The following is a 26,623-nucleotide window of genomic DNA, read 5'->3' on the forward strand; positions in this document are numbered from 1 at the left end:
TCTTCTCAGCTCAGCACAGCAATTCTGTGTACTTCTGTATACTCTTTGGGTCCCACCTTCCTGGACCATAGTCTGCAATGTTCCTTGAGACAGAAGCTCACCATTATGGGGCTCATGTTTATCTCCCTTCTGTTAGGGATTATAATCCTTTACTTCAGATGTTGTACAATATCAAAAAACAGTTGTTTCTTTTTTTTTTTTGAGACAGAGTCTTGCTCTATCTCCAGGCTGATGTGCAATGGGCTATCTCAGCTCACTACAACCTCCGCGTCCCAGGTTCAAGCAATTCTCCTGCCTTAGCCTTCCGAGCAGCTGGGACTACAGGCATGTGCCACCACTCCCGACTAATTTTTGTATTTTATTTTTTTTAGTAGAGACGGCATTTGACCATGTTGGCCAGTATGGTCTCGAACTCCTGATCTCATGATCCACCCACCTCAGCCACCCAAAGTGCTGGGATTACAGGTGTGAGCCACCATGCCCAGCCTCATAGTTCTTTTAGTTTTTAGTTAGTGATAGCAGGAGAGTTAGTCCAGTGTTGGTTGATCCATCATGGCCAGAGCAGAAATCTTATAAAACATTTCAAGTCATTATTTTTTAGAAATAAAACTATAGCCGGGCGCAGTGGCTCACGCCTGAAATCCCAGCACTTTGGGAGGCCGAGGTGGGCAGATCACGAGGTCAAGAGATCGAGACCATCCTGGCCAACATGTTGAAACCCCGTCTCTACTAAAAAAAATACAAAAATCAGCTGGGCGTGGTGGCGCGCGCCTGTAGTCCCAGTTACTCAGGAGGCTGAGGCAGGAGAATTACTTGAACCTGGGAGGTGGAGGTTGCAGTGAGACTCTCTCAAAAAAAAAAAAAAGAAAGAAAGAAAGAAAGCTATGATACAGAACCATAGAATCTATATGACAGAGAAATAATCTTTTCCAATGCACTTTTTTGGAAGGTGAGAAGGTACACAAGCTCAAGTGACTTGTAGTAGATTATACTATGAGTTAGTCATAGTCTATGTTTCAGGTTTTCTCCACTATTCTTTTCCCTATAGTAATCTTATCAAAAATTCTCCTATGTTTGAAACTTAATTTTAAACTGTCATTAAAAACAATTTTTTAGAACTCTTATAATTTAAGCATCCTCCTCCTTTTTTTCTTACATAAATAGTATTGTTAATCTTGCTGTTAACATAGGCATGAAGAAAGAATCATTTACAAGTATATTTTAGAATAATTGACATGCTGTGGAACTATATAATTCCATATAAGACCTAGAAAAGAAAACAGTTCCTTTAATGTAATTGGTTTTGTGTTTGTTTTTCCAGTTTATTTTCTTTGCTGTCTAAAAAACACAACAAAGTTCTGGAACAAGCCACACAGTCCTTGAGAGGTTCACTGAGTTCTAATGATGTTCCTCTACCAGATTATGTAAGTAGTTACCTTATTTCGTTAATAAAAAATTTTTCTTTTGGCCGAGTGCAGTGACTCACGCCTGTAATCCCAGCACTTTGGGAGGCCAAGGCAGACAGATCACTTTGTTAGGAGTTCAAGACCAGCGTGGCCAACATGGTGAAACCTTGTCTCTACTAAAAAAAGAAAGATTAGCTGGGTGTGGTGGTGCACATCTGTAGTCCCAGCTACTTGGGAGGCTGAGGCAGGAGAATCACTTGAATCCAGGAAGCAGAGGTTGCAGTGAGCTGAGATCACGCCACTGCACTCCAGCCTGGGAGTCTTACTGTGACACTTCTTATATTTTGGAACAAGGCTTAGATGAAGATGCTAAATACTGTCTTGCCATCAACCACAGGAGAAGTTCATCAAGTTCTAATAAGGACGTCCCCAAATCCAGACATCAACATAGTGGGTTGGTATTTCAAAATTTTATTAGAGAACTCTTTAATACTAAGTTTGCAGTGATGATGCATACCAGGCAGCTGCAGAGTTGCCTTGCTTGTTTCCTGTAGTTTGTTTCATTTCTAAATGATTGTCCTGATATGAGACTGTGGGAACAGCACCCAATCCAGATATTAGTCAATGATAAACAAAGATAGCTGTGTGCAGCCACAACCTGACTGGTGCTAGTTTTTTCTCGTGTGTGTGTGTGTGTGTGTGTGTGTGTGTGTGTGATGTCACAATCTGCCATCCCCTTAAAGTATTAAGTTTATAATTCCAAAACGTATCTTTTAAGATTTTCCTGCTAAGTTGAATATTCTAATTTTTTAATTGGCATAACAGCTCACTTAATTCTACACTTGCCACACCTGTGATAAGAAAAATATATCTAATAACTGTTTAGAAACTCCAGCTGGGGCCAGGGAGGCAATAGGGAATTATGTTTACTAAAAACTTGAATTTAGGTCATCTGCAAATGTTTTATTATTTATAAGCCATTATTATTTGAGTTATATAATATTCCTGTGCCATTTACTCCACAAAAATGTGTTGAATGTGTATAGTTCTGAAGTTCTGAGGTTGCCTTAGTAGCATTCTTCTTTAATCAGAGATCTGTAGAATTGGTATTTCTTTGAGGAAATAGGTCACATTCACTGGTATTTGTCAATCTTGGAGGTGATTATGCAATGATAGGACAGTTTGAGTTTGTAACAGTCCTGTGAATTCTGCTGTTAAAGGGTACAGATTTTAGAGTCACTAATTGACTATTTTCTTCTTGTATGAAATTTTCACTAAGTAAAAATGAATTTCTTATGGCATCTGTGTCCTAGAAATACTAGGAAAATTCCATTTGGAATCTGTCATAGACAATTCTTTTTTGTTAACATTTATGTGTATGAGACTTTGTAAAGCACAACATTTTTCAGATGGGTTTATGAACTTGAATTTTGCTGCCTTTTCTCAGAGTTAATTGAATAGAATGGTTAGCACTGATTCAGTAGGCGAGATGACTGTGAATCAGTCCTGATAGAGTCCTGAAAGGTGATTAAACAAACAGCAGTAACCTTAACAATGAGCACCATCGTATGTTCTTTCATGATAATGTCATGTTTTATTGGTCATTCCCATTGCTCAAAACACTATTGTATAAGTGATTTACACATTCGAAACCATTTTCTCTTTTACATTAGTCATTAACTGGGAAAATGAACATGTTCCTTCCTTTTCTTTCACAGAATTTATACGTAAGTGCCCTTGCCAATAACCACATAAAATTCTGTGTCCTGAGCTAATGCTTTAAACCACTTGTTTGTAAAAGATGAAAAAGGAAAGTGAGAACGTCCTAATGCAGCTGTGGATTCCCAGATGTAACTTTCTATACCAAGACCGAATGAACTGTATTAGCAAAGAGTTTGAATAAGTACTTAAAAATAAGGACATACTTTTCTTCTCACTGTAGTACATAGAGTACTTTCAGTCTACCTAGAGGTTTCTAAGTTTATTAAGAAAATGTTTATCCTCATTATACTGTATAATTCATAAGTCAGTTAAGTAATAACATAGAAAGCAAATTGCAAGTTCCAAAAACATTAGTATTAGTACTTTAGTGCAACCATGTTGGTCTGAAGATCTCTGGGGAAACCTGAAACCTTCAAATGAGCCTAGATAATGAGGAAACTGCCCTGGCTGTTTAAGGGGAAATAAAACAAAAATTGTACTCAAACCTGTGGGGAGAGAGAATGCCTCGACAGGGGCAATAAGGGTGTATAAGAAAGCAAGTAAAATTCCATTGACTTGGCTGTGCTTTGGTGTTTGTATTATCAGAATTACATAAAATTTTATTCGGTGAGTAAAGGGAACAGGAGGGAATTGTTAAAGGAGAATCTTTCAATGGATTTTTTAAAATAAAAATGAACTGAACTTTCAGAGAAGTTTGGTTACATATAACCAAATATAGAACCTGAATATAGAAAATGAAACAAAGATCATAAATGAATTATGATTGCTTTTTAAACTATAACCATGTGAACAGTTAAAGTATAACCAATGATAAATATTGTTATGGTATCATATAAGCTTTGTTTCTCTAATTCTTAACAATCGTCTTAGCAACTATTTGAGATGAGAAGAATTTAACGTTTATTCTAGTTGCAACCATAAGAAACCAAATTATACTGCCCTGTGGTCATCATATACCTCTGAATCTTTCTATAGGACTGACTCTACCATCTAACTCCAAAATTGGAGAGATGGGCTCTCACTTTATTGCCCAGGCTGGTCTTGAACTCCTGGCCTCAAGCGATTGTCCTGCCTTCTCCTCCCAAAGTGCTAGGATTACAGGCGTGAGCCACTGTGCCCTACAGATAGTTTGTTTCTTAAATTATAGCTTTCTAAAGAGTAAAAGCCATCCATTTGAAATTTATTTTCATCAAGTCATGATCTCTTATTATTCTATATGGAATCCTAAGATACTATTAACCCTGTAATATATCATTGGATTACCTTTTGAGTTGCTAGCTTTTATTTCATTTTATTTTATTTTATTTGAAACTGAGTTTTGCTCTTGTTGCTCAGGCTGGAGTGCAGTGGCGCAATCTCAGCTCACCGCAACCTCTGCCTCTCAGGTTCAAGCAATTCTCCTGCCTCAGCCTTCTGAGTGGCTGGGATTACAGGCATGCCTGCCTAATTTTGTATTTTTAAAAGAGAGGGGGTTCCTCCATGTTGGTCAGGCTGGTCTTGAACTCCCACCCTCAGGTTATCTGCCTGCCTTGGCCTCCCAAAGTGCTGGGATTACAGGCATCAGCCACCATGCCTGGCCGATAGCTTTTATTAATAATCTTTTAGACCTTGTTTACAAACTTTTAAATCTGCTTTCAGATATTTAGTTTCTTCAGAAAACTATTATGGGATATTGTGATCTGATTTTCATATGACAAGAAAATTTAAATTCAGAGATTTCTATTTTCTACCCCATTCTCTTTAGGTTGTTCTATTAAGATTCTGTGTTGGTGTTTACTCTAACTTAGATCTCAAATTCATTTGATTCAATAGTTGATGGATAAGTTATATTGAAAACGATCTTCAGTCATTGTTTTATACAATGTTTGTGGCTTTACTGAGCTAGTGTTAAAATGCCCCTCTGTGCACACACATACACGTAAATAATACAAAGATATGCATACATACTCTTTGTATGTAATGTTATTAGAGTATTCTGTCTTACATTTTTATGGGTACATAGTCAATGTATATATTTATGGGGTACACGAGATATTTTTATACTCACATATAATGAGTAATAATAACATTAGGGTAAATGGGGTATCCATTTATCCTTTCTTTCCAATTATGCTCTTTTAGTTATTTTAAACATACAGTAAATTACTGTTAGCTGTAATCACCCTATTGTGCTAGTATCAAATACTCAATCTTATTCATTCTATCCAACTGTATTTTGTTTACTCGTTAACCGTCCCCTCCCTACCCTAACTGCCCTTCCCAGCCTCTGGTAACCATCCTTCTTGTTAAGTGAAACAGGCTAGGTGAAGAAAGACAAACATCACACATTCTTTCTTACTTGTGGGAGCTAAAAATTAATACAACTGAACTAATGAAGATAGAGAGTAGCATAATGGTATTAGTTCTTGATGGAAGTGTCCCTTAAAGATTTTTCTGGAAGATGTAAACACTGGGGTAGATAATTTAACATTTATATAACATGGGAACAGTTATCTTAGATATGCTGCCATATCCAAGAAGTTTGAAATGCTGAAATGTGTTACTCCTAAAACAGCTCCTTTCACATGTTGTCACTTTTGACAATTGCTTTTGGGGATCAGCTTTTCATGCGTTTATTCCAGTGATGACAACAGCAATCAGAATATTATTAAACTTCTGTTTTACATTACCATGGTGTAAGAGGTCAAAGTGAAGAAGGCATGGTACCTACTTACCAGCATAGTTAAATGCATAACTAAAATACAATTCAAAAGATAACAAATTTTATAAAAGCTATATAACCAAACTTGTGGGAATGTTAGAAGAGAGAGAGAGTGAGAGAGAATAACTTTTAGGAAGAAGGGGAGGTATTGTGGCAGGCTTCATTGAAAGGAGTTGAAATTTGAGCTGGGTAGTATTTTTAAAAGGAGATATTCAGGCAGGAAAACATCCCAGGTGTTATGCTTCTTCAACAAGAGCATGAAAGTGAAAAATGATCACACATCACGCGTCACTGTCACTGAGTTGTTTGTATCCAGCACAGTGTCTGGTATGTAATAGGTGTTCAATAATTATTTGTACCCCTCACTCATACTATACACAAGAACTAACTCAAAATGGACCATAGACCTAAAGGTGAGAGCTAACATTATAAAACTTTTAGAAGAAAATATGATTAAACTTTCATGACTTTGGGTTAGGCAAAGACTTCTTAGATGGCACCAAAAACTCAAATGACAACAGAAAAATAGATAAATTAGACTTTATCAAAATTTAAAACTTTGTGTTTTAAAGATGCAATTAATAAAGTGAAAAGACAATCCACAGAATGTGAGAGGATATTTTCAAATAATCTATTTGATAAAGAACTAATATCTATAAAATGTAAAGAGCTCAATAATAAAAAGATAAATAGCAGAATTTTTAAATGGACAAAAATTATATTTTGTGAACTGGTTCTGTGGCTTGTGACCTGTGTGGCCTTGAGCATGTAGTTTTGCCTCACCGGGTCTCAGTTACCTTGTCTGTACTATGATGGCCAGAACCAAAAAGACAGATAATGACGAGAACTGAACACCCGGAGTTCTTGTGAGGATTAAATGAACGAGTCAATGTAGGATTCTTGACACGAAGCAAGTGCTTGATAAAGTTAGCTATTACAGTTATGCCATGCTGCCCATGTGTAGGAGAGACAGTCTGGGACCACCGGCATTAGTTCAGAAGATGGAACTGTCTCTGTGTTCTTTAGTGCAGAAAGAGCTTCCTGCAGGAGGTGGAGTGGTGTGATATTAGATAGAGAGGTAGGGATCACAATAGCCAGTCACTGACTACAGGTGAGCAGCAACATCGGGGATTTTTTCATCTGTCTGGGAACATCTGGGTAGTTATTTGACATCACAAGATGTACCTGAACCCCAAAGATGGACTCCTCCTTCCCAGGGTGCTTCCTGACCTTGGAATTGCCAGGGCTTGGCATGTCCTGGAGTCCCAGAAATCAGCCAGACTGGAGTGACCACCAAGAACAAAGAAATGGGGATCATGTTGGCAGGCTTCTGGTCAACCAGCTACCTTTCCTGAATGCCAGTCATGTGCTGAGCACCCCAGTAGGCTTTCGGTGAGGCAGAGACTGGCTGATGCTCTACCAAAAACATTTCCTCTCCCTGATTATACAGAAAAGCATCATTTTCCAGCTTCCTTGCATCTAGCAGGGGGCCATATGACTAGCTCTAGTCAGTGGAATGTAGGTAGAAATGCTGGCACCCAGGCTGGAGTGCAGTGGCACAGTCTCAGCTCACTGCAGCCTCTGATCCTGGGTTCAAGCAATTCTCCTGCCTCAGACCCCTGAGTAGCTGAGACTACAGGCATGCACCATCACACCCTGCTAATTTTTGTATTTTTAGTAGAGACAGGGTCTCATCATGTTGCCCAGGCTGGTCTCAAACTCCTGACCTCAGGTGATCCACCCACCTCAGTTCCCCAGAGTTATGGGATTACAGGCATGAGCCACCACCTGGCCATTTTTTGTTCATTGTTTTTTGGAGGTGTGTGTGTGTATGTGTGTCTTCCACACTTCTCTTCCTTCATCATTTGTTAGCTAGTTGTAGGAGACCCAGTGGGAGATTCCAAGGTCCCACAGGATGACATTGCCTGGATCCCTGGATCCTCTCAGGGAAGGCCAACTGAGCACCCTGTTCGACTGGGATGCAAGTTAGCAATAAAATTTTTAATGCATTTTTTTAATGGGAAAAGTCCTAATAGACATTTTTCCAAAGAAGATATAAAAAGTGGCCAATTAGCACATCAAAGGATACTCAACATCATTGACCATTAAGGAAATGCAGATCAAAACCATGAGATACTGCTTCACACATCTATTTTGATGGCCAGAATAAAAAAGGCAGATAATAACAAGCATTGGTGAAGATGTGAAGAAATTAGAATCCTTAAGTACTGCTCATAGGAATGTTAAATGGTGCAGCCATTTTATTTCATCAGTAATTAAACACAGAATTATTGTATGATGGAGAAATTTCATTTCTGAATTTACATACAAATGAATTGAAGACATAAGTCCACCTGAAAATGTGACTGTCATAGAACAATTATTTGTGATAGCCAAAAATGGAAACAACCAAAATGTCCATCAGCAGACAAATGGATAAACAAAACGTGGTATATCCATATCATGTGAGATACTACTCAGCTATGGAAAGGAGTTAAACACTAATATATTCTTTATCCTGGATGAACTTTGGAAACATTAGGCTAAGTGAAAGAAGCCAGTAACAAGGCCACTTATTGTTTGAGCCCATGTATATGGAATGTCCAGAATAGGCAAATCTTATAGAGGTAGACAGTAGATGCCTTAGGACTGGAGTGTGAGGCAGAATGGGGTGTGACAACTAATGGGCACCAAGTTTATTTTGGGAGGTGATGAAATATTTTAAAATTAGGCTGTGGTGATGTTTGCACAACTCTGTGAATATACCAAAAACCATTCAATGATACACTTTAGATTGGTGAAATATATGGTGTATGAATTGTATCTTGATGAAGCCATTGAAAAATGTAGTGTTTTGAGCACTGGGGGAAAAAGAGAGCTATTTGTTGGGTGTGTGTACTAGCAGATCAAGAACAGCATGGCTAGCTAGCATTATGGAACAAAGGTGAATGTAGGAAAATAAATTTTATACTTTGAAATGATTAATATTTTAAGAAGGCAAAATACGTTTCTTGAGTGATTTGACTTTAGAAACTGCAAAAGTCAGCTAAATATGCAGTTACACTACGGTGTGTATATCCCTCAGCCTTGTTTAAGAACAAAAAATAGAAATAAGCGGGCCGGGCGCGGTGGCTCACGCCTGTAATCCCAGCACTTTGGGAGGCCGAGGTGGGTGGATCACGAGGTCAAGAGATCGAGACCATCCTGGTCAACATGGTGAAACCCCGTCTCTACTAAAAATGCAAAAATTAGCTGGGCATGGTGGCGCGCGCCTGTAATCCCAGCTATTCAGGAGGCTGAGGCAGGAGAATTGCTTGAACCCAGGAGGCGGAGGTCGCGGTGAGCCAAGATCGCGCCATTGCACTCCAGCCTGGGTAACAAGAGCAAAACTCTGTCTCAAACAAAAAAAAATAGAAATAAGCGAAATATCCGTCAATAAGGGATTTATTCAATAAAGTATGAATTCATCCAGTGCAGTATTCTACAGCTATTTTTTAAGTGAATTCAATCTCCATGGGTTTATATGAAAAGATACCCATGATATATAAACCAGTAAGAAAAATATTTTATAGCATATAGGTTATACATACATGTATGCTTGAAAATATGCATTAAAATTTTCAATAATGCACAAGAAACTATTGAATAATGGTTACTTGTGGGGAGTCAGACTGAAGAATCTCAAAGAAAAAAGAATAACATACTTTTTACTTTATATTCTTCTTTATAGGTGTAGATCTTGAATTTCTGTCAAGTATACATGCAACTTGCTTTCTCTCCCTCCCTTCCTCCGTTAAGATAATTTTAGACTTACAGAGACATTTTAATGAATTTCCAACTGGGCACGGTGTCTCATGCCTGTAATCCTGGCACTTTGGGAGGTCAAGGTGGGTGGATCACCTCAGATCAGGAGTTTGAGATCAGCCTGACCAACATGGTGAAACCCCATCTCCACTAAAGATGCAAAAATTAGCCAGGCATGGTGGAAGGCAACTGTAATTCCAGCTACTCGGGAGGCTGAGACAGGAGAATTGCTTGAACCCAGGAGGCGGAGGTAGCAGTGAGCCGAGATCATGCCATTGCACTCCAGCCTGGGTGACAAGAAAGAAACTCCATTCAAAATTAAGGATTTAATATTGGAACAATACTGTTAACTTTAATAAAAGTCTCATTCAGATTTTACAGTTTTAACATTAGTACCTCTATTCTTTTCTGGAAGCCAACCCAGGATCCCGTATTAAATTTCCTTGTCATGTCTCCTCTGTCTTTCTTGTCTTTTATGACCTCAATACTTCTAAAGATTATTAGTCAGTTATTTTGTGGAATATCCCCCAATTTGGATTTGGCTGATGTTTTCTCATGGTAAGATTGAGGTTGTGCATTATTGACAAAGATTGGGAAGAGGTGAGCCCTTCTCAACGCATCATACCAGGAAATACATGATACTGATATGTATTACTGGTGAGGTTTCCCTTGACCATATTGCTAAGGTGAGGTATGCCAAGGTTTTTTTACTGTAAACTTGTTATTTTTCTCTTTGTAATGACTGTATGTTCTGGGGAGAAACTTTGAGACTATGCCAACATCCTGTTTTTGCTTACAAATTTTTCTACAAATTTTGGAATTCACTGATGGATCTTGCCTGCAGCATATATTGCTGATTTACTAGTGATTTTCTGTTTTTCTCATTCCTTCTGCCATTATTAGTAGAATTCTGTAAGGAAGAGTTGTCACTTCTCCCCAGTATATTATTCAGTTACTTATTTCTATCAGTTTGGACACATGGATCCTTATTTTATTCTGTGTGTTATAACCAATACTGTTATTATCACGTTGCTCACATTGTTCCAGCTTTGACCATTGGGAGCTCTCATGTTGTGTCCTCTGCCCTCTCAGTTTGCTCCTATCTTTTTTTGAGACCTTCAAAGTGCCCCAGTTCATCATGTATTTTCTCTGCCCCAGCCCTGGAATCAACCAGTTCTCCAGGAGGATCACAAAATTTAGGTCAGTATATTTATATTTGTTTTCATATTGAAGAAACTGTGTAAAACAGTTAGAGCCAAACCCTGTGGATAAGGTTAGTGAACATCCCTGGTACAACTGCTTTGACTTAAATGGATTCCAAGCCCCACATTGATCAGATCCCAGTAACTTTCTTCTTTAGTGCAATTAATTTTTTCCCAGGCATATGAGTCATAATAAATAAAAAATTTTGTATTTTGGAGTGTACACGATTAACTCTATGTATACACTGTGAAACAATTACCACAATTAAGTTAATTAAAGCATTCGTCACCTCACATAGTTACCATTTTGTGTGATGAGAACACTTATGATCTACTCTCTTAGCAAATATCACACATACAATACAGTATTATTAACTACAGTCACCATACTGCACACTGGGTTCACTGAACTTACTCATTTTATATAACTGAAAGTTTGTACCCTGTAACCAGCATCTCCTTTCCTCCACTCCTTGGTAATCACTGTTCTGCTCTGATTCTATGATTTTGATTTTTTTAGATTTCACATCCAAGTGAGATCGCACCGTATTTGCCTTTTTGTCTCTGTCTCATTTACTTAGCATAATGTTCTCCAGGTTTATCCATGTTGTCACAAATGATAGGATCTCCTTATTTATGGCTGAATGATATTCCATTGTGGATATACAGCACGTTTTCTTTCTCCATGTATCTGTCAGCAAGCTCTTGGGTTGTCTTCGTATCTTAGCTGTAGTTAATAATGCTGAAATGAATACAGGAGTGCAAATATAGATATCTCATTTCCTTTGGATATATACCCAGAAGTGGGATTGCTGGGTGATAGGATCATTCTATTTTTAATTATTTGAGGAACCTCCTGCTGCTTTTCATAATGGTTGTACCAATACAATTGATTTTAAAATTCAAGTAAAGTCTCTAGCGAGTAAGCAAACTCTTCATCCTCTGACCCCACCACATTTTTCCTCATTAAAAACCAAGCCTGACTTTGACATAATAAAACCAATTTTCATGGTTGTGTTATAACTTGGCTAGGATGTGAGAGTTCCAAAAATGTTCTGAGAGTGATTCTAAGGACAATATTGAGTTGAAGGGCTCCCCTCTTTTTAAAACAAAAACAAAACCTTCCTTCATTTTTAAACTGAAGGATTGAGGGAAGCACTATTGCCTTTTCTTACTCCTGAAGAGGAAGGTCGTTCTGTCCATTCTTATGGAATATGGTAGAATGTTCTTTTTAAGGACTTTTTTAAAAATTATTATTAAAAATACCTAAGTAACTTTTATGTTCCTTACTCTCTCTAGCTTATAAAAAGATATAGGATGTGTTTGCATTGAAATCTGGCAATGATTAATTAACTTTCTAAGTGAAGTTTAAAGAATTAAGAAAAAATAACCGATGCATATTCAGTAGTAATGTGTGATAGATTTATAAAAACCAGTGATCACAGTTTCTCTCCTCCTCTTTCCATTCTAGTGAAAAGTTTTTACCTACTGCTGCATGGAGCTAATATAAAAACACCTTTTCCTGAAATATTTTTAAATTTCCTTTTACTTATTTGAGAAATCTTTAATTTTCTGTTCACTCACATCTTGATTGTTTTTCCTTCTCTTTCTCCCTTTCTGCCTGTTCATAGTTCCTAATAGGAAGAAAAGAAGTCTCCTATTTGGAATTTTCTTTGATTTATCCTTGATTTACATGGCAAATGGAAAGCAGCTGTCTATTTAAGCATCTAATTCTTTAAACCATAGTTCCCTCAAGCGTCATCTGGAAATAATGTAGCTTGTAAAACAAAGCTAAGAAGAAAAGGCAATGTTTGTTTTATGTGGGATGAATGATTTCTGCTGGGGTCCTTTAATTCGGCTATTATGAGGGTTATTAAAAAGCAGTATTACAAAAGAGGCTTAAATGAAAAGAATTTTTTAAGCTGGTATCTTATTATTATAGTTGATTATAGTCAAAGCTACAAATGTTTTGTAAATGGCACTTTGAGTTTCTCTAAATAAGACCCCCAAAACCAGTAATTTTATTCATTGTATGAGTGGAAATTCAACCCTTTCCTTGGTTGATTTAATTTCTGAAAACAAATTGTATTCAAAAATTCAACTCTGCTTGTTTTTCTGGAAATTTCACGGATTTCTGACAAATTCATGAGAAGAATCCTTACAGGAATATTTGAGAATCACCTTATAAATACAGAGAATGAGCATTAAAAGCATCAGGCTTTATCTAGACTTAAGGTATTTTTAGAAAATTCACTGAACACTAGATAAAGTTAAGTCCTAAACTGTTTCTTAATTTATTCATAAATTATTGGAGTTTCTGAGATAGAAATTTGGAGTTCTTGGCAATGGGAAGTGGTATACTTTGGGAAGCAGAAAGTCCAGTAAGTTTGTGCTTTGATGGTTGTTAGAGGCCATTCCATGATTGGAGTATATTGGTTTTCTTGATTTATTTGTTAATACAACAAAGCAGTTATTTTTGGATAGTTGACATTTCAGAACTAAACATTGAGTCCTTAAATATACTTGGAATCACAGAAATGGAATTACTCAGCATGTTTGTTTAATAATCAATAGGGCAGTCCTGTTTAATTATTTTTACACATTTAAGTCACCTGTAATTGCTCCCCTACTCTCTTCTATAATCTTAAATTTGTATCATGCTTGATGTCATGAAGAACATTGTTGCTCAGAAACATATCCTTTGTCCTTTTATAGGCAGTGCTAGCCAGTCAGTCTAGTTGCTGCATGAATAATCCATCCTATGTAGGACTGTGTTTTAAGCCTGTGTTAGTCGGCTCAAGATGCCGTAACAAAATATAGACTGGGTGGTTTAACAACAGGAATCTATTTCCTCGCAGTTCATGAGGCAGAAAGTCCAAGATGGAGCGTCAGCACAGTTGGGTTCTGGTGAGGCCCCTCTTCCTGGTTTCCAGACGGCCACCTTCTCAACGTGTGCTCAGATGACCTTTTGTTCACATCTACGTTAGCAGAGAGACCAAGAGCAAACTCTCTCATGTCTTTTGCTATAAGGGTACTAATGTCATCAGACTCAGCTATGCCCTTATCACCTACTTACCTCCCAAGCACCCCCTCTCCAAATATCATTATATTGGGGGTTAGGCCTTCAGCATGTGAATTTGAGTGGGAACACATTCAGTCTATAACAAAGCCTGAACTGTACTGAACCCTTAATAATCAGATATACTGTCTCTTAAGAAGTTTTATACTGGTTAATGAATTCCAGTTAGACTAACTCTTGTTCCATTAGTAGTATTGCTTTAAACCTCTATGTGAAATAACTCATTAACCAATTCCAAGTCCTAAATTTCCCATACCCATTATGAATGCTCTATAAGTTATAAACATTCTCCAGGTTATCAGTTTTAAATAACAATTGTAAACGACTACTACAAATATAAAAACACTTTGTAATGGTACTTGAAATTTCTTATTCTTTCATCTAACAGATGTTTAGTGAGCAGCTTCTGTGTTCCAGGCACTGTTCTCTGCCCAGTGATAAAAAATCTCTGCTCTCATGAAGCAATAATTTGATGCATGGGTGAATGAATGAAAAAAATCAATAAAATGTTAGAAGGTAACAAGTTCCGTGGGAAAATAAAGCAGGTTGAAGAGATTGGGAATTCTGGGAATGGGAAGGTAACAGTGCATAGGGGGTGATCAGTGGAGCATATGTCTCATTTAGAAGGTGATAGTTGAACAAAGACCTAAAGCAGGAGAGGGAATGAGCTTTGTAGATATCTAGGGGAAGTGTGTACTCATACAAAGGTTCCCAACCCTTGGACCAATGCTGGTCCATGGCCTATTAGGAACTGAGCCATACAGCAGGTGGTGATCGTCAGACAAGTGAGTGAAGCTTCATCTGTATTGGCAGCTGCTCCCCATCACTCCATTACCACCTGAGCTCCACCTCCCGTCAGATCAGCAGCAGCATTAGATTCTCACAGGAGTGTGAACCCTATTGTGAACTGTACATGCAAGGGATCTAGGTTACATGCTACTTATGAGAATCTGATGCCCAATGATCTGTCCCCTGGTGCTGTTCTAATAAAATAAATCAGAGAGTGCAGAGGCCTTGAGGCAGGAGCCTCATGGACCCCTAGCAAAATTTGGGGGTTGGAAAGGAGTTTATCTGAATCTTGTTTATAATCATCTTAAACAAATGCTAATTGAGGAATGATCCAGAAAAGTTTTGGATAGAGTGATAGACGGAGAATTAGAAGACCTGAGTTCTATTTTGAGCTAACTTTAACCTACTGTGAGCTTGGGCAACTTATTTTGCCATTTTGACCCTTGATTTTCTTGTGTTTAAAATATAGCTTAAAGTCTGGGCACACTGGCTTGCACCTGTAATCCAGCAATTTGGGAGGCTGAGGCAGGAGAATTTCTTGAACCTAGGAGTTTGAGACCAACCTGAGCAATATGAGGAGACCCTGTCTCCACAAAAAATTAATTAATTAAAAAAATTTTAAATACATTTTTAAAATGTATCTTAAAGTAGATTTTCTATTGTCTAATTTTTTTTTTTTTTTTTGGTTAGCTTTAGAATTTTCTGATTTCATCATTTCCTTGAGGATACCCTGGATCTATAGAAAGGGATTTAGGATATTACTTCAAGTCAGATGCTTGGAGAGAACAGGGAGGAAGAAATAAGGCAATTAGCTAATTTCAATATTGCATATAGTAGGGAATCAATAGAAAAGGACAATTAAAAAAAGAAGGGAGTCAGAGAGTTATACGAAGTTATTCATGTAAAGGGAACTATTAGAACAAAGGTATAAACCTTCCTAAATACCAAAAAAAAAAGTAAAAACTAAAATATAAAAAGAAAACAAGTAAAATAGACCACATATTGAAAAACTACTTACGTAAAAGACTTGAATACTTAGAAATATATACGAGAACATTAAAACCAAACAGATAAATCTACCTACAGCTTCATCAGTAAGAATTAGTTGAATAAACTTTGGTACATTCACACAAGAAGGTATTATACCATGCAGCTATAAAAAGTGAATGAAATCATCTCCATATGAAGCTCTGTATGCCACCACATAGGCATCCTCAGGACAGGGTGATGATACCCATTTGTATCTATTTATATTTTGAAAACAAATAGAGGAAGGACAAGCTGTAGAAAAAAATTGTTTAACAGTTACATATAAAGATAGTGAAGAAATTGGGTAAAAGTGAAAGAGAGGAATGAAACTAGACTTCTTTGAATATTTCTTGTTCTTTGATGTAACTTAAGAACTCCATAAATATTTTACATGATTATGAAACAAAAATTTAAAAGAGCAGGCTGTAAAATTTAAATAAATTGAAATCAGTGAACCTAAATGTATTATCCATTTGGTGGCATAACGAAACATCTAAGTGACTACTCCTAGTAGGCTATACCTTAAAGACACAATTGAAAGAACAATTTTTACTAAATACGTTTGTACAGAAACCTTTGTATTGTTACTTCAAGGCATGTATGTAACGTGAATTTAATAAAGCAAGTGAGTAATTGTGAAATACTCTAATTTAGTTTTCCCATTGGGGACCAATATTTGTATATTATACATATAAATTATTATATATACATGTATATATATGAATTTTTTTTGAGACAGGATCTTGCTCTGTTGCCCAGGCTGGAGTGCAGTGGTATGATCATAGTTCACTGCAGCTTTGAACTCCTGAGCTCGAGCAATACTCCTGCCTCGGCCTCTGGAGTAGCTGGGAACATAGGCACACATCACCACGCTCAGCTAAGTTTTTTTTTTTTTTTTTTTTTTTGTAAATGCAGCAGGATCCCACTATGTTGCCCAGACTGGTCCAAAACTTGTGCCCTCAAGCAGTCCTCCTGCTTTATCCTCCTAAAATGCTGAGATTACAGGAAAGAGCCCTGCTCTGCCTAGCCCAGGAACCTAGATTCTTGACATGAAAACATTACATGCAGATTTAAAATAAAAGAGATTAAGTAAAAACCCTTTGATCTTGAATTTGAATAGGTAGTATCTGCATGGACGTATGCTTTTGTTGCTTTAATATTTATAGTTACGTCTAGTCATTCTACTTCTGTCCTTTGAATTCATGGAAACAGTGACCAACCCAATAACAGCGTAGAGCGTCTGTAACAACCAGATTTCTACCAAAAGGAACTAGGAATTTATCCTACCTTCAAATAAGATGGTAACACTAGATGTCAAAATAGTAGATATAGGGAAGTTCCTCTTTAGAGAAATATTAATAACTGAAAAAGAAATGATAGAATATTACTATTTTTGCAAACCCTAATTAGTAGATTCAAGCATTGAGCACTAGTGGCTGCTAACTTACAAAAAGAGGCAACCATATTTTATGTTTCTCCTGATGTACATACAACACACCGCCATCTATGAAGTAGTCTTGCTTTTAAATAAAACCCACAAAACTAATCTGACCAAGCCTCTAGATTTAGCTACCAATTTTCTGGAAATACCTAAAACAGAGAAAAATTAAACACCACCAAAATTCAGGTTGCAAGAATCTATATAGGACAAATAACCTGGTTTGTTCAGCAAACAAATTGCAATAAGAAAGGAGAAAGAGAAAAACACATTAATGAAGGCCAATTACACTGTAAAGATTTTATTTGAATTCTTCATTCTGCCTTTCCTAAGAAACTTTTTTAAAAACCTAATTAGAAAGTTGAGCACTGTCTGGATATTTGGTAATTTTCAGGGATTACTATTAACTTTTTATGTGTGAAAATGGTATTGTGTATATTTTTAAAAGAATATATTTTAGAGGTACTTAACCAATATATTTATGGCTGAAAGATTTATTTGGACTTTGTTTCAGAATAACACTGGAGAGGAGGAAATTAATGAGTATAAGGAAACAAGGTTAGCCATAAGTTGGAGCTGGGTGATAGGTACATGGAATTTGATTATACTATCCTGTCTGTTTTTGTAGATATTTGAAATTTTCCAATAAAGAAAATTACAGAGGTTATACAGCAGCATGAGCATGCTTAGCACCACTGAACTGTATACTCAACAATGGTTACAATGGTAAATTGTATGTTTATTTGACCACAATTTTTTTTTTTATTTTTTTTATTTATTTATTTTTTTTTATTGCATTTTAGGTTTTGGGGTACATGTGAAAAACATGCAAGGTTGTTGCTTAGGTGCATACGTGGCAGTGTGATTTGCTGCCTTCCTCCCCTTCACCCATATCTGGCATTTCTCCCCATGCTATCCCTCCCCAATTCCCCACCCCCCCGCTGTCCCCCCCACTCCCCCACAACAGACCCCCATGTATAGTGCTCCCCTCCCTGTGTCCATGTGTTCTCCTTGTTCAACACCCGCCTATGAGTGAGAACATGTTGACCACAATTTTTTTAAGTTAAATAATATGAGTGTTGGAATCAGAAAGAACTAGATTTAACTTTTACATGACTTTGACCCTAACCTCTCTGATATTTGGTTTTCTCAACAGTTAAGTAAGAACAGTAGTATCTAACTTACCGAATTGTTTTGAGAATTAAATTAAATACTATAGAAAGTACTTAGCAAAATATTTGGCATATAACAAGTACTATGCAAATATTAGTAGCCTGAATTACTCCCACTATGGCTTCTACCACCTGAAATGTAGGAAGATATGCTCTTTATTCTCTTATCATCTAAAACCAAAGCTTGTTACTGAGGAAGGCTATTTAAAATTCTCTTTTTATTGCACTGTGGTGTAAAGGAATAAGTTTACATTGCAAGTCAGACAGACTTCACTCCCCATTTTGGGATTTACTGGCTATACTGTGTTGGTTAGTAAATATTTAGTTACCTTAGAGAAGTTACTCTGCTCTCATGTATAAAGTGAGAATACTAATATCTACTTTCCAAAATAGGATTGAATATTAGTAATTTTACATGTAATGTTCTTGGCATAATGCCATTATCATAGTAGGTTTTCAGTAAATGATAGATATATTATGATTGTACTCAAATATGATTATCATTATTCAACAATGGAAAGTAAGAAAAGGTCTTTTCCATATATTCTTCCTGAACAAAATTGATCTGAGCATAGAACAATCTATTTCTGATTTAATTGTTGGCTTTAGAATATATTATTAAATGGTATCTATTTTTCTCAATTTTAAACATTTATATCTTTATTTAACTGGGGTTTTATCAATAGATACTTATCATCTTTTTGGTTGGGGGATGATAAGGTGCTACTGTGTTGACGGTTGTGGCAGATTAAAAATAGTTTTTTTATACCTGTTATTAAAAATACAGGTATAACGATGCCCAGGGTCAGTGTATTCTTTTGTTAGTAACCTGAAAATGTTATACCAAGAAGGACTGGTTATTTGCCAAATGCAAATAGATAAAGTACTCTGCCTATCCCTTTCAGTACTAGAGATTCAAGTACAACAGAGATGAAGTCTGCATCTAACAGAATTGCTTTTAAAACAGACTCTGGAAATTTTTTGTTGGAAAGAGACAAAAAATGAATTGATTGTAGAAAATCTGTATTCTCAATACATGAGTAATAACATGAGTCTTCTCTTTCAGAATGAAAGCAAACCATTCAAATGCTCATTTCTTAAGTCATTGAGAAATCATTTCATATGTCCAAGCTTCAGTTTCCCCACCTAAGAACAAAGACTCTAGATTAGAAATACCTGGATCTGAATCCTAGTTCTGTCTCTTAATAACCATGTGACAGTAAGGAAGTTACTTAATCTTTTTGAATTTCAATGCTGCATCTGAAAATAAACAAAATACTATTATTAGTTATATTATCTTTTAAATAGGATAAGATATAGTAGAGGCAAAAGCAAAATATGGAATAAATACAAGGAAAGCATTATCTATAAATATGTTTAAAACATATTTATTGATTTTATTCATGTCATGTTTTGCCCCAGACATTGAGTACATAGCGATGCTTAAGAAGCTAGTGGAGGGAAAATAAACATCATTTAGCAATTAAAAATGGAGCTAAAATAACAGGGGCATAATGTAAGAGAATCACAAGAATCCTATTTTAGATTTGGAGGCTTAGGAGTTCAGGGGTTTGCTCTCTGAGAAAGTGATATTTAATTGAGACCTGATGATAAATAAGAGTTGCCAAAGAAAGAATGAGGATAGAGTGTTTTAAACAGCATGTGTAAGGGCCCTGAAGCAGGACAGAGCTCTCTGTTTATTCAAGAAACTGTAAACAGGCCAGTATAGATTGGAGTGTGGATAGTGGGAGAGAGTGGCATTAAATGAGTTTGAAGGAATAGGTCATTGCAGGGCTATGTTTGAGGCCTGATGAGCTCATCCATGGTAAAGAGTTTGGAGGTTAGCCATAGTTCAGCATAAAGTCATTGAAAGATTTTGGGCAGTGAAGTAACCTGGCCTGATGTACCTTTGAAAAAAGCACTGTGGAGAAGTGATTTAAAGGGCTAAGTGTGGAGGCTGGGAGGCCAGTTGTCAGTGTGCTGAGAGATGACAGTGGCTTGGAACTCAAGAGGAAAAGGCTAGGCTGCAGATGAAAACGTAGGTGACATCAGATGTTCAAATAAGATGTTCAAAGTTATGGCAGTTGACAAGTGCACAATGGGAAGGAAAGAGGGATCAATCCAGAGCTCTGAGAGACCTCCAACCTTCAGCAGCTGGGTAGAAGAGAAAATGCTAACAAAAGGCATCAGAAAAGCCACAAGAGCATGGTGTCAGGTAGGCATGTCTTAAAGTGGAAGAAATAGTAAACAGCTATAGATTGAAGATTGAGGGTAAGATGAGGATTAAAACATGTACATTGGATTTGGCAAAACAGAGGTGGTATCTGAGCATGGAAAAGTGGAGATTATTTTCAATAGTAAACTGACAAGTAGCTAGATTAATCATGAGAAAAGATTCTCTTAGGGAATAGGTTTTTTAGTTGAAGTCTAAGAAAGAAAGGGTATGAAATTTATTATTCTCAATCTTCTATTTAGCCTGCCTTCACTTAGAATATGTCCATACTCCTGTTCCTATTTTTTAGCAAACCCAACTTTATGAAGTTCTTGTGGAGACTAATGATAATAGATAAGTTTGTTTAGAATACAAGTTTTATATCACTACATTAATTAATAGCAACTCATAATAAACCTTATAGTTGGTAAATATCTTGACTTATAAAATTTTGCATCAGATTTTAAGTTATGCTTAACAAAACAAGTGAAAAATACTAAAGTCAAAGTGTATCAGCATATCTTAGTTTATAGGAAGCTCCAAATGGCCTCATTATAGCACTGGAATTATTTCCATGAGATTGCAGAATGTATTTCAGTATCTCTTACATTATATAATAAGCCTTGCAGTGATCAGCCCTTTTCAAGGAAATACTCCTTGAAAGTATGTATTAATGTGTTTTTGCTTTACAAATGTTTGTAATTTTCCTATCAAAAAAATATAGAGGAAGAGGTTTTGGAACTGAGTACAAATGGGGAAAATGAGTGCTATGTGGCAGAAGATGACAACCTCTTGTGTGTGTGTGTGTGTGTGTGTGTGTGTGTGTGTGTCTTCTGAAAAAGCTTTGACTGTTTTTTTCTTTTTAATGTTTTATCCTAGCTTTCTTACTATTATGTTACTTATGTAGAGCCTCTGTCCATTGAGTTCAAAGCACTTACAATCATCAAGTCATTTATTTTTTGAATTTATTGAAGGGATGCCCATTGTTCAAAAGCCTGTGGGCGTAAGTACAAAGTTATAAAAGCACACAAATTAAATGTAATGGCACAGGAGTAAGAGAGAAAGCCAGCAGGATCACCGCTGTGCCTATTGGGAGCCAGACTCTTAAAAAGAAAGAAAAGAAGAGAAAACAAAAGAGAAAAGGAAAAAACCAACAACCTAGGAGTCATTATATTCTGAGAGTTACAAAATACATTTGTCAGTCAAAGGGAATGACCATGGGGTGCAGTTAAGAGAGTCCTAATTGAATTTACAGGGCACTCTGAAAATGCTCCAGCACTCACAGACCCAGATTTTCCTCTAATAACCAAGCCTGAGAAACTATTGTTCTCTCTGCTTCATTTTAATGATAGACATTCAGATATAAGGGGATTTGCTTAACTGCCATTGTCTCAAAGCAGTATTGTAAATTTGAAGCATGATCTTATTCTCAGATTCCCAGTTAATTCTTGGTTTTATTTCTTTCAGTCATTTATTTTAAAGAAATATCCATTTCATTTTAGTTGTCTCCCTCACACAGTGGTTTTAAAAACGAGTATTTTCACAGTTTAGTAAGCTCATTCTAAAATTAATTTAGCGAAGGGAATTCCTCGTTTTTTAAGAAGTCAGTAGATAATTGAAAATTATAAAATTTAAAATTAATAATAGTAAACATTATTTCAGAATAAGAGGGCAAATGTTGGAGGAAATAGCTAAAATGGTTCAAAGTATTTGCCTCTAGCTCCTGGATTTGGGGGAAGGGAAAGGATGGATCAGAGGACTGCTCTTTTTCTGTTTTAAGTCTAGTAGTCTTGAATATCAAACTGCTCTCTTATCACTTTGATAAAAATTAAAATTACAACAAAAGTTTAGGGAAAAGAAAAATGAGAACAGGAAAGTTATTCCTCATGTACAATAAATTTTGAAATCATTTTCATAACTGAGCTTTATATATTATTTTCTAAGTATTAGTCTGTATAGTAATAGGCTCATCAGTCCCCTCCCTCTCTAAAGCATAGTCTAACTCTCAGTAATTCAGGAGAGATTGGCTATAACTGCTAATAAATTATGCATTCCACAATTAGGCCTTTTCTCCTATTTCTGGTATTACTTCTCATTTAATTGAAATCTCTAATGACACTTGACTGAAACTCTTGAAAGTATTATAATAAGAAGACTTAAATCGGACACTTCCTGTGCTTTTGTACTCAGGTCTCAGTCTAAATTGTATTAATATTTATCCTCCCTTTTCTTTGCTTTCATAGCATTTTTTACAATTTTCAGTTCTCCCCTGCTGGACTCTAAATTCCAGTTAATATGGTACCTGTTCATAATGTCAGTATTTAGTATTTGTTAAATAAATGACACATTTCATCTGGGAATATGGTGGTGTCTAATTGATAGCTATTGGGGGAACTGACTAAATTGTATCAATTAGCCTGTTAATCTGAAGACATTAATAAAACTTCCCCACCCGCTAGATTACATTGAACCAAACCTACCAAGACCAGTAAATTACAGTGAAGCAGAGACCACTGGGCAGGTATTAAGTATCCCTGTTATCAAAGCCCCTAGGAGGTGCAGGGAATATTCAGATAGTAACTGTTCTGGGATCTTTTGTAAAAGGCAGTTTGCAACTATGGTTTTTCGTGTGCGCAGTTAATGCATTTTTAATTTTTCCCTCTGTGTCTTTGCCTTTCAGTTTTCTTATTCTTGTTGTTCAGCATGTCTGATTCCTCATCCAATTTACTCAAAATTTAATTCACATAAAGTTGAAGCCATTTAGAAGGTTATAATCATTCTTTTCTTTGGCTTGTTGACATACCAAAGGGTTAGAGTTAGCAGTGACTATTGAATAATTACCAGTAAATTAGTTCAAATAATGGTACAACATGTTTCTTATATATACATCACATACATAAAAAGGGAAAAACTGCTTCCTAAACATTTTGCTTGCTGAGGCATTTTTATTAAGAAGGCAATTTGATTACTAAAATTGGTTTTATACTACCGTTTTCCTATTCTTTGGACATAGAGATTTCTTGTTCACCTAACTCTCAGTGTAAAACCAAGGGTTTTTTGGAAATGTTTTAACTCATCATCATTGGCTTTATTAATGAAATGTGGCAGAGTTTTTCTAGTTGCCCCTGTGCACATTTAGGCACTTGCCAAGGTTAGATGAGTGGTGTCCACTGCAAAACACTTTCTGTTGCTCCCCGTCTCTGTGATTGGTGCTGAGGTGGTTTGTACAGTCTGTCCCACTTGGACTGGTGCCTGTCTCATGATGTCTCTGACTTTGGATCTTAGGGAAAGCATGGTTTGTTTTCAACTAAAGAAAAACTATGTTATTTACAAACTTAGAGGACAGCTGACCAATGAGAATTATGACCACTTCCTTTATCTGATGCTAAATTATCTACCCTTACTGCTTTTTTTCTCTTAATATTCCTACTAAATTAGGGAATGGCAGAGTTTCTAGAGTCAAAGGCAAAAATTCAGTCTTAACATGATTGATTATACATTTCTGTAGCATTTACAGTTAAGTCATTTTCAAATTAGTCAATTCTCATAACTTTACAAGGAAGGCAAGCATTATATTTCTACTTAACAAATTCTCAGAGAGATTAAATGAGTTAAATGTTCAAACTCTGAAGCAACTATTTAGCAGAGTCGGATCTAGAACCGAGGTCTTTTGACTCCCTGCCCAGTATTCTTTCCATGTCACCAGGACAGGACTAGGAAAGCATTCTTCACTACTTACCAAGTGCCAGGCCTGTTCTGACTACATTATTTAACTCATTCACTTCTTATGGCACCATCATGAAGTAGGTTGGCACAGAAAGGAAATGTCTACTTGTCATGTTGTCATAGCAGAAGACATGCTGCGGCGGTCAGTTCAGTGTTTTCTGGTGATAAGATTGTCCTATCCCAATGTTACAGAGTTCACACATTGTAGAATCAGCTGCATCTTCATTCTATACTGTCACTGTACTTTGACTAGAAATGCTACCAAGTGAATTTTAGCTTTGCTGCTATTGATACTAGTGTAAGTACTGATGCTAGTGTGAGTACTGATGCTAGTCTGAGTACTGAAAGTTTTCTTGTTATAGTGTATTCATTATCACAAAATGTCTTTTACTTGCATTCTGTATCTTTCTCGTAACGAAATCTTTTCCTTATACCCAAACCGATATGAGTAGATCAAAGAAATGAAATCAAAGAAAGGAGGGAGTTAGGGTAGGGATCAGATTCCTTCTTACCAAATAAATTTTGTCTGAGAACACTCCTTTAATAGCATTTTTCTGGGTTTCTACATTAATACCGACTTCTCTTTGCCTCCAAAAAAACAGGATTTTCTTCATGCCTCATTAAGAGTGTTTTTATTTCTATTTTGATTTTATATTTTGTATATTGAGAGTTGTTTCTACAAACTTCTTCCCAAGAAGACTATCAGGAAAATAAAATTAACCATTTGTGTCTTCCAAAGAAATTGGCACCGTATAGCAAAATGGCAGGCAGCTCCCAACTCATGACATAATTGATTGCTAGAATACAGTTCCCAAGTTGAGCCATTTTAAGTCAGGCCCTTATAAATATTATACGTATTAAGTCCTGTTCCCCCCAAACTAAATTCATTATCATAAAAACACAAAAATAGATTACAATGAATGAAAAATTTGTGTTTTAAAACCAAGTAATCATAACAGTCACTAAAAATTGGGATACATATAACATATATGTATGCTTTTGGGTGCCTTTGGGGCTTTGAAAATGTAAGTCCAATGCTATTTGGACTGAAGACATCTTGTTATAGTAACGCTTGCTATAGTAAGCATTCTTCATTACTCTGAGGACTTTCAAACTGTTTTTAAAATTAGTTTCTGCCACAGGAAATAAATTGCAAATTTAATTCAGGATTGCCTCCTAAAGTTCTTGAATGGTAATGGCTGGGCCACAGGCAGTTTCCATGGCAACCTCAGTGATCCCTTGCTCTAATTGTACCAGCAGACTGAGTTAGCCTCACTGCTGTTGACCTTGACTGAATCATGAGCATTAGCAGTTGTTTGGACAAAATGTGGGCATTGATTCCATTCATTAGACAACCATAAATACAGCTTTTGGTCATGGTTGTGAAATACAGTTATGATGCAGTGAGGCTTCAAATCAGGCTGCCTCCAGTCAGGGTCACCTATATTTCAACACTAGACTTGAAATATTTTTTTAACATACACATAATATTTTCTAAGGAGAATAACCAGAATTTAGTATAACAATAGCTTTAGATTCTTAAAGTGCATTATAATGCACTTAAATGTTCTAAAATTCAAATTTCAAATTTCAGCCTGATGGAAACACTTCTCTGTAAGAACACATTACAGTACAAGTCAGAAAAAGTTAGTTTCTCTTAGTGCCTGATAGCCTTAATATACCTCCCAAATACATCTGTACCTAATAAGAAACATTCATTATTACCATTGCTTTTCCTAGTAAGAGCAACGATTTCTTGAGCTTCTCCTCTGTATTAGGCATTGGGGTAGGTGCTTTGCATGTTCATTGTCTTGTTTCCACCCTTCTGTAATAGTTTTGCTGATAATGAAATCAAGGTTCAGACTTTTGCCCAAGGTCACATAAGCAATAAATAATAGAACAAGGATTCAAAGGCAAGTCATAAGAGCCTGACCTGTTAACTCCTGTGCCACAGTATTTCCTTTTCTATATCTGGCCACTTTTTCATACAACTGGGAGTCTTTAATATACAGAGTAGTTGTTCCTGATTTGAGTCTGTGACAGTAGTTTTTTGTGTCTTCAGTGAAGTTCAGCATTTGTCAATTATATCTGCAGTATTATTTCCAAGTAGAAATGACATTTTTTTAAAACATGTTGTTTATTTACATATCTGGAGAGAAGTAGTTTTTTTATGTTTTGTTTTGAGACAGAGTTTTGCTCTTGTTGCCCAGGCTGGATTGTAGTGGCGCAATCTCGGCTTACTGCTACCTCCACCTCCTGGGTTCAAGTGATTCTCCTGCCTCAGCCTTCCTGAGTAGCTGGAATTATAGGCATGTGCCACCATGCCTAAATTTGTTGTATTTT

The 26,623-nt window shown here is 36.3% G+C and overlaps 1 protein-coding gene across 8 annotated transcripts in view; it reads left to right on the forward strand.

Moving 5' to 3' along the window:
• DYM (dymeclin) overlaps window positions 1–26,623 on the forward strand; it is a 432,063-nt gene that overhangs the window by 307,714 nt on the left and 97,726 nt on the right. For all 8 annotated transcript variants that reach the window (XM_064379196.1, XM_012440797.3, XM_064379199.1 and 5 more), the window contains one exon: window positions 1,322–1,424. In XM_064379196.1, the coding sequence (XP_064235266.1) occupies window positions 1,322–1,424 (103 nt within the window). The remainder of the gene's footprint in view (window positions 1–1,321; window positions 1,425–26,623) is intronic.

Source organism: Aotus nancymaae, unplaced genomic scaffold (assembly GCF_030222135.1).
Source record: "Aotus nancymaae isolate 86718 unplaced genomic scaffold, 86718_ANA_hifiasm-v0.15.2.pri h1tg000020l, whole genome shotgun sequence".
NCBI lineage: Eukaryota > Metazoa > Chordata > Mammalia > Primates > Aotidae > Aotus > Aotus nancymaae.